General features: G+C 39.0%; 1 protein-coding gene across 4 annotated transcripts in view; it reads left to right on the top strand.

The window, feature by feature from the left end:
* The window catches only part of LOC148369335 (FERM and PDZ domain-containing protein 4-like), an 81,205-nt gene that overhangs the window by 48,631 nt on the left and 14,389 nt on the right, over nucleotides 1–18,185 (top strand). For all 4 annotated transcript variants that reach the window (XM_088331314.1, XM_088331315.1, XM_088331312.1 and 1 more), the window contains exons 2-7: nucleotides 6,571–6,687; nucleotides 9,767–9,912; nucleotides 14,463–14,565; nucleotides 15,287–15,332; nucleotides 15,590–15,694; nucleotides 17,139–17,246. In XM_088331314.1, the coding sequence (XP_088187440.1) occupies nucleotides 6,571–6,687; nucleotides 9,767–9,912; nucleotides 14,463–14,565; nucleotides 15,287–15,332; nucleotides 15,590–15,694; nucleotides 17,139–17,246 (625 nt within the window). The remainder of the gene's footprint in view (nucleotides 1–6,570; nucleotides 6,688–9,766; nucleotides 9,913–14,462; nucleotides 14,566–15,286; nucleotides 15,333–15,589; nucleotides 15,695–17,138; nucleotides 17,247–18,185) is intronic.

The raw sequence follows: 18,185 nt of genomic DNA, 5'->3' as shown, positions 1-18,185 counted from the left end.
CCATCTACTGCTGAGGGGTTTAATTCACCCTTCATTTTTTTCTTCTTCCTAGCATTGATTTGCCAAAGAAAAAACCTGAAACCCAATGAAAACAGATCCGCGACCCACTTTTATGTCCCGACCCATGAGTTGAGGAACACTAATCTTCTCTGGATGTTTTCCACTTTTTGAGATAGATGCTTTGGAGAGTTTTTCAAGCAGTGAAAACCCAACAAGATACCTTTGATCACACAGAATAAACAAACAAAAAATGGAAATGATTAATTCGTATAGCTGCAAATCCTTTTCATTTCGGGCCACAAGAACATCTGCCATACATTTTCGGCACTGGTGACATCCATTTAGACATCTATCCATCCATTATCTGCATCGCTTATCCTCAGTAGGGTCGCGGCGGTGCTGGGACACCCTGAACTGGTTGCCAAGCCAGTCACAGGGCACAACAGAGACTGACAACTTACTTGCACGTTCACACTTAAGGACAATTTGGACTGGACAATTAACCTGACATGCATGTTTTGGGGAAAGTGGGAGGAAACCGGATTGCCCGGAGGAAACCCACGCAAGTACGGGGAGAACATGCAAACTCAGCGCAGGAAGGCTGGTAGCTGGGTTTGAACCCATGACCTGAGAACTGTGCCATGCATGCGCAACCCATCCTCTGCCGTGCTGCCCTCCATTTAGACCTGTCGTTAGCAAAAAAAGGTAGACTTGATTGCATACTTTAGAGATTAATGTAATTTTAATGTCATGGATAAGACACCAGGCTAAATCCCTGAAGGTGGACCATGGCCACAGTGGATGTGTAATCTTTAATTTCTTCTCCAAATGGCGAAAACTGTAAAGTACATTAGAATGTATTGAGTCCATGTGCCAATAAGTTCACAACTTTCTCTTTTTACTCTGATAATGATTACATTTAGCTACAGCAATTTCTGCCTCTCCGTGTAGCATTAGAATCTCAAGCTCTCCATCTGGAGTTTTTTGGGTAATTCTGTAGTAGTGTTATTGTAGTGTTTCTGTAGTATTTTCATTGTATTACTGTCGTTAGATTTCTGTAATATTGTGTAGTTACGAGTACTATTACTGAAGTTGTATTTTTGTTATACTACTCTTGTGTATTATATTAATCGAATAGTTATTTTGTAGTATTTCTGTAGGGTTTTTTTTTTCAAAATAAAAGCAAAATGATAAATTAAATCCCCATTTTAAGCACTAGATATGATATTTTGTAGTTATTTTCAAATATTCTTGTATTTCTGTAGTGACATCTTTGTTGTAAACACACAAATGGCTATTAGGGGCAAAGCTTTCCTCAAAAGTATCTTTATTAGTAGTATTTTATTTAGTGTTCCTTATTTTCTTATTGTATTTTGACATTTTCGTTTTGCGGGCCGGATTAGAAAGCCTGCCGGGATGGATGTTGCCCGTGAGCCATAGTTTGTGGAGCCCTGCTCTAGATACATGTGTGACGAAAGCTGTGAAGCAAATCTCATTTAATGCAAGTGGTTCATAGATTCCAAAATAAACAAGTTATACACGTGGAATTCATTGTTAATATGCACAGATGCTGGTGTGCCATGTGCTGACTGCTGTAATACCTCACTAAACTTCTTAAAAAGCACTTAAATTAGAAAACAAACGATCAATATCTTTAAGGGCAGCCTATAAGGGAATGGCTTGGGCTATCAATCAAACAGAGGTCGTTTCAGTATGCCAACAAGAAAACAGGAATCTCATTAAGTGACAATAGTTGATTTTTGTTTTTGGCTCGCTGTCTACCGTTCAATTTTGATTGTCCCTGTCATGATTTCTTCCCTCTAGGCCACATATAACTGTAAGTAAAAGTACTACAAATAAAAAAAATGGTGCCATATTTGTCCACCCTTTTGCTTTGTGTGTCTACTACAAAATTACAACTACAGAAATAGTACAAATATGCGACAAAACTAAATATTAAATTTAGTGCTTAAAAAACGCAGACATATTATATCGTCTTAATTCTGCAAAATAAAAGATTACTAAAGTTATACTGCAATACAAAAATACTGCTCTGAAATACTGACTAAGAAATACTACAGAAATACTAGTACAGTAATACTACAAAATACCACTACAAAAGTACTAAAAAAATATTACTACAGAAATACTAACTAATACTACAGAAAATACTACAGAAACAATAATACTACAACAACCCTGCAGAAATACTCGAAAATTTGTACAAGAAAAATACTAAAAAAATACAAATACAGTAATACTACAAAAATAAAACTGCACAATTAAAACTCCATAAATATTTCAAAATATAACCACAACACGGTTACCAAAATACTACATGGATACTAGAAAAATACAAAAGAAATAGTACAAAACTAAATATTGAATTTAGTGCTTAAAAACAGGGACCTTATATATTATTTTCACTCAAACCTTAAAATATAATATACCACAGAAATGCCACAAAATACTACTACCATAATGTGATAATACAAAAATACTACTACAGTAATGATACAAATATAGAACTATGGTAATACATGAAAAATACAACTATGGTACAATAATGCAGGACAAATGCTACACCAGGACTAAAACAAAAACATTAACACTGTAATATAACACGGATACTCCAGAAATACAAATACAACAAAATACACCAACAGTGATTCTCCATAAAAACCTCAGAAATACTACAAAAATCTACGACAGGAGTACTGAAGTACAACTACTTTAATACTCCCAAAATGCTACTACCAAAATACTAAAAAAAACACCACAATAATATTATAAAAATCCTACAGAAATACTACAAAATACAACTATAATAGTACAACAGAAGTACTACTACGTAAATACTACTGAAATACAGCAAATAAAGTACTACAAAAATACTAAGTAATGCTACAAATATGCAACAAAACTACATATCAAATTTAGTGCTTAAAACAGAATATTATTTGCCTTAAATATGAGAGTTTCCATACTACTTTGATAAAATTCATGTATTGAAAAACAAATAAAAAAAATATAATATGGAGATGTGCGTGAAGAAAATAAGTATTTGAACACCCTGCTGGTTTGCTTTTTCTCCCACTTAGAAATCATGGAAGGGTCTGAAATCTTCATCGTAGGTGCATGTCCACTGTGATAGAGATAAACTAAAAAAAAAAATCACAATTCCTGATTTTTTAACTATTTATTTGTGTGATATAGCTGCAAATAAGTATTTGAACACCTGAGAAAACGAATGTTAATATTTAGTACAGTTTCCTTTGTAAGCTATTAGAGGTCAAACGTTTCCTGTAGTCTTTTACCAGGAATGCACACACTGCAGAAGGGATCTTGGCCCACTCCTCCACACAGATCTTCTCTAGATCAGTCAGGTTTCTGGGCTGTCGCTGAGAAACACGGAGTTTGAGCTCCTTACAAAGATTTTAGATTAGGTTCAGGTGTAGAGACTGGCAGGGCCGCACTAGAACCTTGATATGCTTCTGACGGAGCCATTCCTTGGTTTTCCTGGCTGTGTGCTTCTGTTGTCGTGTTGGAATACGTAGCCACGACCCATCTTCAATGCTCTGACTGAGGGAGTTCCCAAAAACACAGCATCCACTCTTTAATGCAGTGCACTCGTCCTATCCCATGTGCAGAACAACCCCCCCCCCCCCCCCTCAAAAAAACATGATGTTACCACCCCATTCATCACAGTAGGGATGGTGTCTTTTGATGGTCTCTTCATTCTTCTCCCACCAAACACGCCTAGTGGAATTATGACCAAAAAGTTATATTTTGGCCTCATCTGACCACAAAACTTTCTCCCATGACTCCTCTGTATCATCCAAATGGTCACGCAAACTTAAGACGGGCCTTGACATGTGCTGGTTTAAGCAACTTTCGTGCCATGCATGATTTCAAAACATGACGTCTTGGTGTATTACCTACAGTAACCTTAGAAAAAGTGGTCCCAGCTCTTTTCAGGTCATTGACCAACTTCAGTCGTGTAGTTACGGGCTGATTCCTCACAAATCATTTAGACCCCACAAGTAGATATCTTGCACGGGGCCCCACTCCGATTGAGATTATCTGTCATGTTTAGCTTCTTCCAATTTCAAATGATTGCTCCAACAGTGGACCTTTTATCACCAAGCTGCTTGGCAATTGCTGTGTAGCCCTTTCCAGCCTTGTGGAGGTGTACAATTTTGTCTCTGGTGTCTATGGACAGCTCTTTGTTCTTCACCATGTTACAAGCTAAAGTCTTACTGATTGTATGGGGTGGACAGGTGTCTTTTAACAGGTGCATCTGATTCAGGATGATACATGGAGTGCAGGTTTTACTTCTAATGGGCGGGCTAACAGGTCTTTCAGGGTCAGAATTCTACAGGATACAGAGGTGTTCAAGTACTTATTTGCAGCTTTATGAAACAAAAAATGTTAAGAAATCATGCATTGTGATTTCTAGATTTTTCTTTTTAGTTTATCCCTTTCACAGTGGGCCTGCATCTACGATGAACATTTCAGACCCCTCTGTGATTTCTAAGTGGGAGGAATAGCAAAATAGCAGGGTGTTCAAATACTTATCTTCTTCACTGTATATGTCTGCATGATTATATATTCATAAATAAAAACCATAAACTTAGATAGATCTCCAGTTTCAGGCGCCTAGGTCAAAAGTTTTAACCCTCGACTCCAAGAAGTTTGCCTACTTCATATCTAGAGTAACTAAATTGCATCGCAGGTGTTGTTTAAATTTGTTGTGTTGTCTTCTCCCCACATTGCAGTAGACAGGGCAAACATAAAATTGCAACTGAACTCTGTTTGTATTATGTTCAGGACATCTTTAAGAGACTATTTCTAAACCTGCAGATGAGTTCTCTCGTTTGCTGTTACTGTCAACCGCAGCATTGCATTCGAAAAAGCCTATTTCTCTACACAGACACTCGTGCACGGATGCAAACCAACATGCATAAACACACATGGACTCTCATTCTGCTTCTATCTCATACTCACAAACACACACACACACACGCACACACACGCTTGGATTTGTTTTTCTCTTTGATGAAAGGAGGATTATGGGATAAAGGAGGCGAGGCCATGGCAGTTTGGTTCAGTTTGGAGCACAGCTGCTCACCACTGTACAATGACTGACAGCTGAACGATAATCAGCACTCGTATCCTCACACCCGCAAACACAGTAGCCTCCATTTGGAGCGGGCTATCCATTCAAGGGTTTGAAATCTGGAAATGATATTTTTGGAAAGACTGCAGCCATGGATGCAAAGTCAACACAGAGATGACTGAAGTTTGAAAGAACTTTGGAGTACTTTTATTTTCCGTCTTTATTTTTGAATCAGCAGAACAAGACTAGAATGGCTGTGCTCTATTCGAGCTTCACCCACGTTGAGACCCAAAACCATTTTTGGGTGGCATACAGTATTCCTTTTTGGCATTGTCGTCGGCACATGAGAATGGAAAACCCTAACCTCGTGTTGGAGTCTGCAAAGACATTGTCATTTCACCTCTAAAGTGACTTACCTAATTGCTTGTGAAAAAGTAGGATCCTGGGCAAACTCGAGTAAGAGAGTAGAATCTTATTTTGGTAGAGCTGCTGGTTCAGAAAAAGACTATAATCCTGAGACTTTTGTTGGGTAGTTTTCACATCCGGGGTAACCTATCTAACTCCCTGTAAAAGATGGTGTTCATATTTAACGCTGTTCTGGCCTGGGAGGGGGGAACGTATTTCTGGAAAAAAAAAATGCCGACTCAGCAAAACCAAAAGAGCTGAGTTGACCTTTTTTTGTTGTTGACATTTTTCAACACACTGTTTAGATCAACTGCCTGTACGGCATTGTGTTAAAATGTGATGATGTTTTGGTCTGGAAGAGGGGAATGTATGTCTGGAAAATCTGCCGAATCATCAGAAGCAAAAGTACTAAGTAAGTTTTTTGGGGCAATTTCATCTCTAGAGTGACAGACCTGATTGTTTGGTAAAGATTTTGATCTTGGCCAAGGCTTTTTTGGTCTAGTAGACTAGAAGGTCTTTCTGGGTAAGCTGCTGAATCAGCAAAACAAAAAGTTTTTTGTTTTTCTCTAAGGCATTTTTCACATCTAAGTTAATCTACCTGATTTCCTGTACAAGATGGGGTTGATATTCAATGGCGGCCTGGGAGGGTAAATTGTCTTTCTGGTAAAAATGCTAAGTCAACAAAAGCAAAATTGCTGTTAATTTTTTGCTGAAATTTTCACATCCAAGGTAACCTACCCGCTTTCCTGTGAAAGATGGTGGTCATATCTAAACTCATTAACCCTTTTCTTGGGTGGACAGACACACAAAACATTGAAATGTCGTGGGACCTAACCACCTTGATTTGTAAGATGGGTAAATGCCGTTGTTTGTATCTACCATGTATCTGAAACATGTGTTTTAAAATCCAGAAAACACAAAATAGTGACAGGTGTTCCATCAAACAATTGAATTCTTAGCCTGGATATATAACATAGTTTTTCATTAAGCGCCCAAGTGTATGATATGTTTGAAATATTTCTCATCAACCTGACTTTGTATTGCAGTCACAAAAACAAGACTTCAGGCTGGCCACCACCAGGATCCTGGGGGGGACTGCGGGAACCTCCATACAGCTGGGACAGCATGAACTGCAGCCGGGAGAACAAGAGATGTCTCACCACGTATGTAAAATTGAATTTACACTCTTTTCTCAGCAGTATTTAAGTTTTTAGGGCACCCTTTGTGACTCGATAAGTGTACAGTTTTATTTTGTTCAGTTTGGCTTGGATCCCTTTACTTTTAGGGTCTTAGGGGCACCATTTCCTGTGGTGTGTCTTGGGCAAGAAGGAGCCTGGTGGCAGCCATCCCTTTCCAGGCCAATAAATGTTTCCACCACGTCTCAAAACCTGGGACTTTTCACGTGTTAGGCGAATGTGCAAATGAGAAAAGACATCAATGAATTTGGAACTTGCAAAAGACAAAAAAAATCTCATGATGAAAAAAAATCAAAATCTATTCTGAAAGTGCTCCCCTGAGGCCATTGTTTTTATGAAATCTCCCAGGTTAAAAAATCAGATCCGCCCTAAGGGTGTGGATATCAACATTATTGACCGATGGTAACAATGATGTAAACAGTGCAAAATATTCAAAATGATGAACTGGCATCCTATGCAATCTATTTTCCAATATTAAATACAGAAACAAGCGGAGTCAACTTATCATGCCTCTGTCATAAACTGAATCAAGTGGTTTTGCAATGCTTGTGCTAGGTTATTTAAGTTGTTTATTTTCTAACACATTTGGAAACAAGCAAGGATGCCCATGTGTTGCTGCAAATCTAGATAAATGTGACCTTAAAATTTACTGCGGATGACATAGAATATGGAAAGATTTCAAGCCTCTGCTACAGTAAGAGACGGATTTCCCATCAATATACAATATTATAGGCTATCTTATAGGTCTTTCTCTTAATTGTCACAAATTACCGGTGTGTGTGTATATATATATATATATATATATATATATATATTCACCATCACTAATCTTCGTGTACTTTTTTTCCAATAATCGAGCTTTTGCAGACGTGTAAATCGCTTTCATTAACGAAAAGACCTTCAGAATTCAGCCTTCTTTCAACCGAGTGACTTGTTCTGCCCTCTGGTTGGATTAAACCCTCTCCGACCCTGATGAGAATTCAAAGATCCCAGATTGGAACATGCTTCATTGCAGGCAGATTGAGTTTACGATTTCACCTCTGCATGTACCGTACAGACATATTAGATAATGAAATGAGGGTAGTGGGGGTGTTGAAAAAGGAGAAGAAAAAAAGTAAATCAAGTCAAGTCATTTTGATTTGTATAGCCCTAAATCACGAAGAGTCTCAAAGGGCTTCACAGATTATTACACTATATTACACTTTTTTCAGCCGACGAGAAGAGTAGGTCATTCATATGCTATGGAGTAGAAGTGAGTTTTAAGCTTAGATTTAAACATTTCCACTGAGGTTGCAGATCGGATCTCAGGGGGAAGAGCATTGGAGAACGCTCTCGAACCAGCAGAACACTTCTTTGCTCTTGGGATCACCAGAAGACCGGCACCCTCAGATCGTAGGCTTCGGACCGGGACATAGGGGCAAATCAGATCTGAGAGATAAGAGGGAGCAAGTCCATGTATGATTTTGTATAATACTAAGAGAACCTTGAAATCACATCTAAGGGCCCGGTCACACAGCCATTTGCGTCTGCATCGCAGGTAAAATTTTGAGTTTTTTTTTTGCCCGTGGTTGCCCGCGATGGAAAATGCGCAAAATTGGCCAACCCGCTGTTCATCGGTGGTATGCCCGCAAAACAGACGCCGGCGACTGTTCCGCTTCCTCATTGCGTCATTTCCGCGTCATTTTCTGGTGTGGACCACGGTATAAAAGCTCCCGAGCCGCTGTTGTGCCCAAATCCGACTCCTACGCAAAATCTCCCCCCCTCGCGTGAACGCGCATTCTGCTGCGATCGCTTTTGTTGGAAGCGCAGCAGAATGCGCGTTCACGCGAGGGGGGGAGGATTTATATACGGTGTGCATTACCGTTCGATTACGTTCACAACAAAAACAAAGACGGAATGGTTTAAGTTGGATTACATTCCCAACAAATGCAAGACGAAGTGGTTTTGGTTATATGTTCGCCATTACATTCCCTAAAAGTGATATAAAAGTTAGATAAAACGAGGTAAAAGTGGTTGTAGTAGCGAGGGGATGCAAATCTCGGCAGGGATGCATTTCTCGGCATAACACCGGGCTGTAGAAATCATAACCGCTCAAGACACAGTCCCGTGAAGATCAAAATTTCAAGCTATGGCACAGAAGAAGCCAATATGTTATTATTGTAATAGTTTTTCATTCTTATTTTATTATCTTGTTATGAAATGAAAAGAAATGTCAAGAAATAAAAATGGATTAAGACGAGGTCACTACGATGACGGGGATCCATGTTCACCCCTTGACGTTTCGAGCACAACTGACGTGTGCTCGGCAAATTGCGCTGTATATACGCGGAGAAAGGCGTTTGACCGTCACACGCGTAACACGCTAATTTCACGTGATAACTGCGCGATACAGGCGCAGAACATGCTATTACCATGCTCCACCAACGATTACCCGCTAAAATTTCCCGTCCTACCCATGTGTAACCACGCCCTGGCCGCGGCCAGAGCACGTCGTTCCGCGTCATTTCCGCGTCATTCCCTCGTGTGCCGCCCGCGGTTAACACGTGCTCAAAGTTTTGAGCAGCTCAAAACTTTTTGCACGGCCAACCGCGTGTGAATTTCCGACCGCGAGTAAAGCACTGCGGTATCTCGTCTATATGGCGGTCTCAAAGCGTCCAACAGCGCCCAACAGCGTCTGCTTCTCGGCCAGAAATTTCTGGCCGTGATTCAGCCTCGATACGACCGTGAAAGGCTGTGTACCCGTGCTCTGAAGTATTGAGCAGCGCAAAACCTTTTCGCGCTGCCAACCGCGCGTGAATTTCCGACTGCGTGTTAAGCACTGCTGTATCTCGTCTGTATTGCGATCTCAAAGCGTCCAATAGCGTCCGCCTCACAGGCAGAAATTTCTGGCCGTGATTCAGCCGCAAACTGCTGTGTGACCGGGCCCTAACTCTAACTGGGAGCCAATGCAGGTTAGCCAAAATCGGTGTTATGTGATCGTACATAGGCAAATAAGACAGAAGTTGCAAGATGCCGTCAAAGTAATTTCTGTTGTTCTTTTTGTAAGTCAAGAGTCCCAGAGCAGTTCGCTGGAGGAGGTCCATCTGGACGCACCCGAGCCCCGCTTGGTGGAGTTGACACGTGACCCCGTCCTGGGTTTTGGCTTTGTGGCAGGAAGCGAGAAGCCGGTGGTGGTCCGGTCAGTCACGCCAGGTTTGTAAGAGCAAGCACCAGGTGAAAAAAACATGTTTTTAGTCTCTCCTCACATTATGATTGATGTTTTTGCTGATTGCTTGAATTAAAGCCCAGTGTGTAATATTTAACCACTAGATGGCACTGTGTTGTCTGGTATGGGCAAGGGCCAGTGCCACAGAGCACAGTTTGGGGGCAGGATCCTGGACAAAGATGGCGACGACCTATATGGGATTCCACTGTGTAAAAGAAATGCTAATTTATTGACCTATAATTTTGTATAAAAATTAACATTGGTATGAAATTTCATTTATTTTTGCTTGTATTCAAATCTTTTTTTTTCTTACTAAATGAAAGTTGGCACAAAATATTACACACTGTCCCTTTAAATTACTGCCAAGCTGTGTGGGACATGTTACACACAATTAGTGATAACCAAATTTTCCGTATTATATCGCAAACAGTATTAAAAGCAGGGTTTGTAAGGGTGCTTGAAATCCTTGAAAATACTCTAATTTTAAGGTACTGTTTTCATTGAATGAATAATGTTTGAATTTTGGGTTAAATGCTTGCAAATGCTCAAAATCGTTGCCATGTTTCGCGACAAGTCGGCTTAAAAAAGATGCCACACCGCTTTGCCACTGCCTTTATTTTTTCCTGGTGATTAATAGCAGCTTGCATTAGTTTGTAGGGCATAGTTCTATGACGCATCATCGACACCTACGGGTCACGCCCAAGAGGACAGGTGCATGCTACACCCAAACGGGACACTGTGTATTACTGCAAGGGTTACAAATGAAATATGCACCATGCAAAAGATTAAGGTGGCGTTTCCCAGAGGTTAAATGTAATGGCAAGAATATCCTGCAGCATAAAAATGTAAGCTACATATTACTGTAATTTTTGCACTTGTATAGGGAGAGGTTTGTCTCAGGAACAAATATATTCGCCATTTACTCAAAATGTCATGGTTGCAATGGCGCCCAATTGGTCCCCGCCGTGTGGCGCCAGGTTCTGTCACGGTTGTCACGGCGCCCAATTGGCCCCGCCCACTGACACCAGCTGAAACGCAGACAGATTGCTGACGGACTACTTAAACGCGGTCTTGCGAGTTGCCTGGTGTCAGAGCGTCTTCAAAACTTCTGCTAGACTCTGTGTGATATGCCTAGTCCTGTGAATCTCCGTTTTTGCTTGTGTTTTGATCCTGTTTTATTTTTGGCCCGATCTGTTTGATTTCAATCTACTTCCGCAACCATCCATCCCCGGATCGAGTGTGCGTGCATTACTCTTCTCCCCAATAAATTGTGAGGAACGTTACGCGATTGGGTTCTCATTCCTGTTTCCTGTCCTGGTTCGTGACACAAAATCTAAAAATCGTTTCATTAGATAAATTCTCTGCAAAATACTTAATCCTCAACAGATTTGTTATTTTAATGTCACTGGAAGTCTTAAAAAACACTTGAATGTGTCCACAAAAAAGGTGTACGAACCCCACACTTAATCACTGTACCACCAACGGTACAGAAAACATATGAAAAGGCATGAGAGCGTACCTCATTATCACACTACTTTTACGGTGTCAAAAACACTGACAACTATGTTGATGATAACGACTCTGTGCTTGATATTAAAGTATTAATGAAGTACGGTATGTTTCATTGCTTTGATAATTTCTTTATTGCGTTTCTATAATTTAAATTTTTTGATGTCATTTTTTCTTTTGAGGATTCGTAAACACAACAACAAAATGGAACGTGCATAGTGTGCCCCTTATTTGGGCCACTAAAAGAGTGTAATCAAAAGCAGCGTGCATAAAAAATAAATATAACGGCACCATTCTGAAAAGGTAAAGGAAAATGATCAACTTAATACACTTTCCATATGATTCCTGTGCAAATTTATAACAGTCAGTGCATGGGTAAAACGCAGCAGCATCTTCTCTCTCTCTCTCTCTCTCTCTCTCTCTCTCTCTCTTCTCTCTCTCTCTCTCTCTCTCTCTCTCTCTCTCTCTCTCTCTCTCTCTCTCTCTCTCTCTCTCTACTAAACCAACCCAATGAACGCACCCATCATTGGACAAAAAATATTACCAAGTGTCATTCCAAATATGGATACTGACAAATATCAGAAATGGATTAAAGAGACAGTGGTACAAAAACACTTTCATTCAGTAAAAAAAAAAGAATTTCATTTGGCATTGGTTTTTGTTTGCATTAGACATTACAGTGCCCTCTAGTGGTCAAATATCACACAATGTACCTATAATAAAGAGGCCAACTTTGTTTCTTAAAATGTGTCTCTGGCAGGATTTTGTTCAGTTGGATGTGACCTCTGTGTTGAAATTAGGGGTGCAGCATTACATTGTGACGCTACCCCTTTAAATAAGACAGTTTGCACTCCAATCGGCTCTAACACAGGAAACAGTAGCAAAAGGAAAACAAGTACCAGAGAGATGCCCCGAAGTGATTGAAATGTAAAATGTATTCTAAACATTTTTGCAGTATTGAAAAAAGGGTAGAGTTTTAAGGTCATGTTTCTCCCAACACGGAAACCATATTAAAAGAAAAAGATATTTCCCTCCTCATCTTTTTCCATAATTTTTGAAAAAGCACTAGGGAGACACTCTGCAGTGCTAGAGAGCCACATGTAGCTCATGAAGAGCAGGTTGACAATCCTCGGGTTAAACAGTCTCTCCTCTTCATCATCTGTGCATCAATCTGTATCGGTACGTTAAAGAGCTACTTTAGTTACAGTAACTAGTTACTTAATTTAAAAAGTAATTCAGCTCTACGTACATTCTGTCCAAGACCCATTTTTCTTTTCTCCAGATTTGGTGTATTGCAAGCATAGTTTTAAAATAAAAAGACCAATATGTAGCACACTTTGACTGTAAATCCTGTGCTAACGTTTGCACCTGTGATTTTCCGTTGGTTTGTTGTTTCTGTTTGTTGTTACTTTTACCATAGTGTAATTCAGTTACTAATTCAGTTACTTTTCGGTAGAAGTAGTGAGTAACTATAACTCATTACTTTTTTAAAGTAATATTCCCAAAACTGCACGTTTCTGAGAAACGTTATGGCATTCCTTTGTAATTTGGTAGTCCCAGCACTGCTGCCATCAGGACCAGCCCAAGCCTTCATGGGGCCCTAAGCAAAATTACGTTTAGGGCCCCAAATTAATTTGCATCCATACTAGAACTCATTCCATGTTTTATTCCGGGGGTGGGGAATTATTTGGAGTCAGGGGCCACATGTGACATGTTATAGGCTACTTCTTTCCAAATAGATTTGTTTCATCAAATTGGTTTTGAAATGACCACAGTTAGAGCAAAATAGCATCATAGGTCCTTGTTTTAAGCACTTCATTTGTTATTTAATTTTGAAGTATTAGTGTTGTTTTTTTTAGTATTTTTGAAGTCAGGTTTTTATTAAAGTTCTGTAGTTTTTTGTAATAATATTGTAGTTTTATTTTTGCACTATTTTAGAAGTAAATTGGAAGTAATTTTTATGTAGTATTTCCATAGTTTTATTTTTTAGTATTTTTGTAGTACTTTTGTCATATTTTGAAAGGAGATTTCTCTTGTTGTATATCTGTAGTATTGTCTTTGTATTTTATTACTATTACAGTAGTTTTATAATTAAAGTATTTTTGTAGTATTACTGCAGTACTATTTTTTTTGTATTTTCGTTTTTTTTGTAGTATTTGCATATTGGAATATTTATTGTATACTTGTAGTATTTCTGTAGCATTTTTGTAGTACAGTGTTACTGTAGTTGTATTTTTGTGGCCTTTCCATAGGAGAATTTTGGTAGTATCGCTGTAGGTGTAATTTGTTGTAAACCTCTTGTAGTAGTATTTTTGTAGTAATATTTAATATATTACAGTATTATGTATTGGTATTTTTTTAGTATTTCCCTAGAAGTATAATTGATGTATTTTAGTAGTATTTTGTAGATTTTTTGTAGTATTTCCATAGTAGTATTTTTGTCATAGTTTTTGGTGTTTTTGTAATTGTCTTTTTGTAGTAATTTTAGAGTAAATAATTCAACAGTAACATTTTGTAATATAGTATTACTGTAGTAATATTTTTGTAGTAAATCTATACTATTTTTTTACTTTTAGAATAAGAGTAAAATAATATATGAGATCCCTGTTTTTAAGAACTGTATTTGATATTGAGTTTTGTAATTATTTTGTAGTATTTTTGTTGCATTTCTGTAGAAGGTTTTTGAATGGACAGTGACAATTGGCGCCAAAAAAATAAACTACTCTTGGGGGCCCCCTAGTGGTTGCGGTGCCCTAAGCAGCCGCTTAGCTCGCCTATACCTTGGGCCGGTTCTGGCTGCCATATACCATACACAAGCATGATTAAACCTCCAAATAATAAATGATTACTGCAACTACTACTGAGATGATGAATGTCCTTTTCTGAGCTGCTGGCCTAGTGACAAGAAATAAATGCAACACAAATCATTTCCACACGACAGTTACAACAACCTAATTTATCCACGCATTGCATGCCATCTTGCAAGTAAATCTCAACTTGAAACTTTGCTTGCGTGTTTTTGTTGTAGGTGGTCCATCGGAGGGGAAGCTCTTGCCAGGCGATGAGATCATCATGATCAATGACGAGCCTGTCAGTTCAGCTCCGAGAGAACGAGTCATCGATCTTGTCAGGTGGCTGGCGGAAATATTGGATACACTCTAAGAAATAAGCTAAGTTTACCTTGAGAGGCCAAAGGATTTGCTAAATGAACATGCAGTACATACAATATCACAACCGTACTTCATGGAATTTCATTCATCCGAAAGTCTTTGTCCTCATGTTAGGGCTGCAACAATGTATCAATAAACCGATTAAAATCCATTATTAACAGCTTTGGCACTGAATTTCACTGATTCGTTGTGTCGCACGTTTATACGTCACTCACCACAATCATTATTTGAAAATAAGAGTGAATTGTGTTGTTATGGTGTAGAGGGTATGCTTGTTGTAGTACCACTTTGATCCAGCAGTGGTTCGCCTCGATCCGAACAAGCATTCTCCTCCGATGTTGTTTCTTTCTTTTACACAATATAAAAAAAGTGTGTTACACATTTGCAGATATATCGCATACATTTGTACGTATTTTTGTTGTTTTGATATTTGATGAACACTTATTTTTATTGATTTGTATTATAAAACATTATGTGGTTTGTGTGCTACTTTTCTATTTCTCCGAAATTAAAAGTGTGTTTTTTAAAAGCTGATTCATCTGTAATTAAAAAAAAATCAACTGATTCATCTATTATTAAAATCAGCATCAGTTGCAGCCCCACTTAGTATGCTAAACTTTAAAATGTTATTTTCTGTTCTTGCTCTTTATTGGGGTATTGTTTTTTTTCTTCCTTGCTCTAGGAGCTGCAAAGAATCCATCCTATTGACGGTTGTCCAACCATACCCCGTGAGTGCATCATCATCTTTTTTGTTAAGGCTGAAACAAATCTTAAAATTGCAATTTTTCAGAATTATCCAATACATCGAATATCAATATCAAATATCTCTCCTTTTTTGCGGGGTTGCGATACAGCAAGGGATTAGTGTACATCTATTTTCATTTGGCTTATTCTTGTGCTTTTCTGCACTGTCCTACCCCGCCATCTATATGCACTTCATCCCCCCCTTTACCCTTTCTTTTGTCTCTCGGTTGATTGCCGCTAGTCCCCCAAGTCAGCATTTATCAGTGCAGCTAAAAAGGCCATGCTCAAATCCAATCCGGTCAAAGTGCGCTTTGCCGAGGAAGTCATCATAAATGGCCAGGTTCCAGTGAGTCCAATCACCAACACACACACACACACACACACACACACACACACACACACACTGCAATGATGACCTACATTGGGGCAAATAAGTATTTAATTGTGCAAGTTCCCCTACTTGAAAATGTTAGGGATGCCTGTAATTGTCAACATAGGTAAACCTCAACCATGAGAGAGAGAACCTCGAGAAAAAAAAGAATATCACATTCTTTGACTTTTATAAAATGTATTTGCAAATCAAGGTGGGGAAAAGGAATTGGTCAATACCAAAAGTTCATCACAATACTATGTGTACCCTTTGTCGGCAATGACGGAGGCCAAATGTCTTCTGTAACTCTTCATGAGCTTTTCACACAGTGTTATTGGAATTTTGGTCCATTCCTCCATGCAGAGCACCTCGAGAGCAAAGATGTTTTGGGGCTATCATTGGATAACACAGATTTTCAACTCCCTTCGTGGAATGTCTATGTCATAGACTCTATGGGGTTGAGATCTGGAGACTGGATAAGCCTTTCCAGGAACTCAAAATGCTTCCTACATAGCCATTCCCTGTTTTGCCCTGGCTGTGTGTTCGGGATCATTGTCATGCTGAAAGACCCAGCCACGTCTCATCTTCAATGCCCTTGTTGATGGATGGAGATTTTCACTCAAAATCTCTCGATACATGGCCCCATTCATTATTTTTTTAACACAGATCGGTCGTCCTGGTCCCTTTGCAGAAAAACGGCCCCAAAGCATGATGTTTCCACCGCATGCTTCACACTGGGTATGGTATTCTTCGAATGCAATTCAGTATTATTTTTCCCTCAAACTCAAGAACCTGTGTTTCTACAAAAAAAAGTTGTATTTTGGTTTAATTTGACCATAACACAATAACATTCTCCCAGTCTTCTTCTGGATCATCCAAATGCTCTCTAGCAAACTGCAGATGGTCCTGGACATGTACTGCTTTCAGCAGGTGGACACTTCTGGCAGTGCAGGGTTTGAGTCCCTGGCATTGTGTTACTGATAATAGCCTCGTTAATGTGATCACTGTTCTCTGTAGGTCATAAACTAGGACTCCTTGTGTGGTTTAGGGATTTTTGCTCTGCGTTCTTGTTATCTTTTTGACGCCATGGGTTGAGATCTTGAATCGAGACCCAGAGATTATCGGCGGTCTTGTATACTTTCCACTTTCTAATAATTGCTCCCACAATTGATTTATTTACATCAATTGCAGATTGAGTCTTTTACAACATTCTGTAATACGAAAACATGGTTAAGGTTTACTCATGTTGACAATTACAGGCCTCTCTAATATTTTCTAGTGGGAGAACTTTTACAATTGGTGGTTGACTAAATACTTATTTGTCCCACTGTATGTAGACAATTACAGATCTAATCCATGTAAAGGTATGCATTTGCAAGGGAAGGCATGAATACAATTTAATCAAATTGTTCCTTTGCAGAATCCAGTGAAGGACAACTCTCTTTTGTTCATGCCAAATGTCCTAAAGGTCTACCTGGAGAATGGGCAGACTAAGTCTTTCCGCTTTGACAGCAGTACTTCCATCAAGGTTTGTTTAACCATACATTCAGTGTTTTGGGTTGTGTGTTTGCTCTTAATTGCAAAATAAGCCTAAAAAAGGGGTCTCCAAAGTGGAGCCCGTGGGCACCCGGGTGGCCCCTACGGACAGTTGAGGTGCCCGCGGTCCTTTTCTGAAATTAGCTCAGCAGTGCTGGGTCATTGTACTTTTAAAAAAAACTACTCTTTACTGGTTGACTAAGTCCTTTAACCTTACTTCAAATAATTAACCTGGTAGTAACATCGTCATAACATATGAGCAACATAGTAATAACTTGAAAAGTTGTTATTTTAGAATTGCATATAAAACTGGGTGTCTTTTGCACTAATTGGTAACAAAAAGTAGCTCTTGGTCAGAAAAAGGTTGGGAACCCCTGGTCTAGAGGCATGAATGCAAATAACTCACTATGGCGGAGTTCTTAAACTCAATTTACTTGGGGAGTGCCGGAGTTAGGTTCTAGTAAAAGTGGGACCCCATCGCATCAAACATTTGACTATTCTCAAATGTCTTTTTTTCTGCACAAAAAAAGTGCTAAACATAAAAAATAACTTTCTTAAGAATAATGAGAAAACAAATGAACCTGTAAAAAGTGAACCATAATGGAATCAGTCAAAAGTCTCTCATCCTGTGTCTGTCTCTCTTTGTCTTTTTTCATATGTGTCTGTCTCTCTTGCTGTCGCTGTTTCTGTTTCTCTCCGTGTTTCTTTGTATGCCTCTCTGTTTTTTTGCCTTGCTGTCTATCTCTCTCTGTCCATTTTGTTCCGTCAAATGCAGGGGTCTGCAACCTTTTTGATCCAAACAGCCAAAAAAACTAAAATATTTTTGAGAGAGAGCCACATCATATGTTTTAAGACCACATTCAACAAAACCGCCATTTGGACTTGTGATTTGATGATGTGTTTGCAGTCCCATTAAGAAGCTGATCATAAA

The sequence above is a fragment of the Urocampus carinirostris genome, chromosome 3, assembly GCF_059441175.1.
Source record: "Urocampus carinirostris isolate Australia breed hairy pipefish chromosome 3, RoL_Ucar_1.0, whole genome shotgun sequence".
Classification (NCBI taxonomy): Eukaryota; Metazoa; Chordata; class Actinopteri; order Syngnathiformes; family Syngnathidae; genus Urocampus; species Urocampus carinirostris.
The sequence above is the reverse complement of the archived record's forward strand: the minus strand, read 5'-3'. Positions and strand labels throughout refer to the sequence as shown.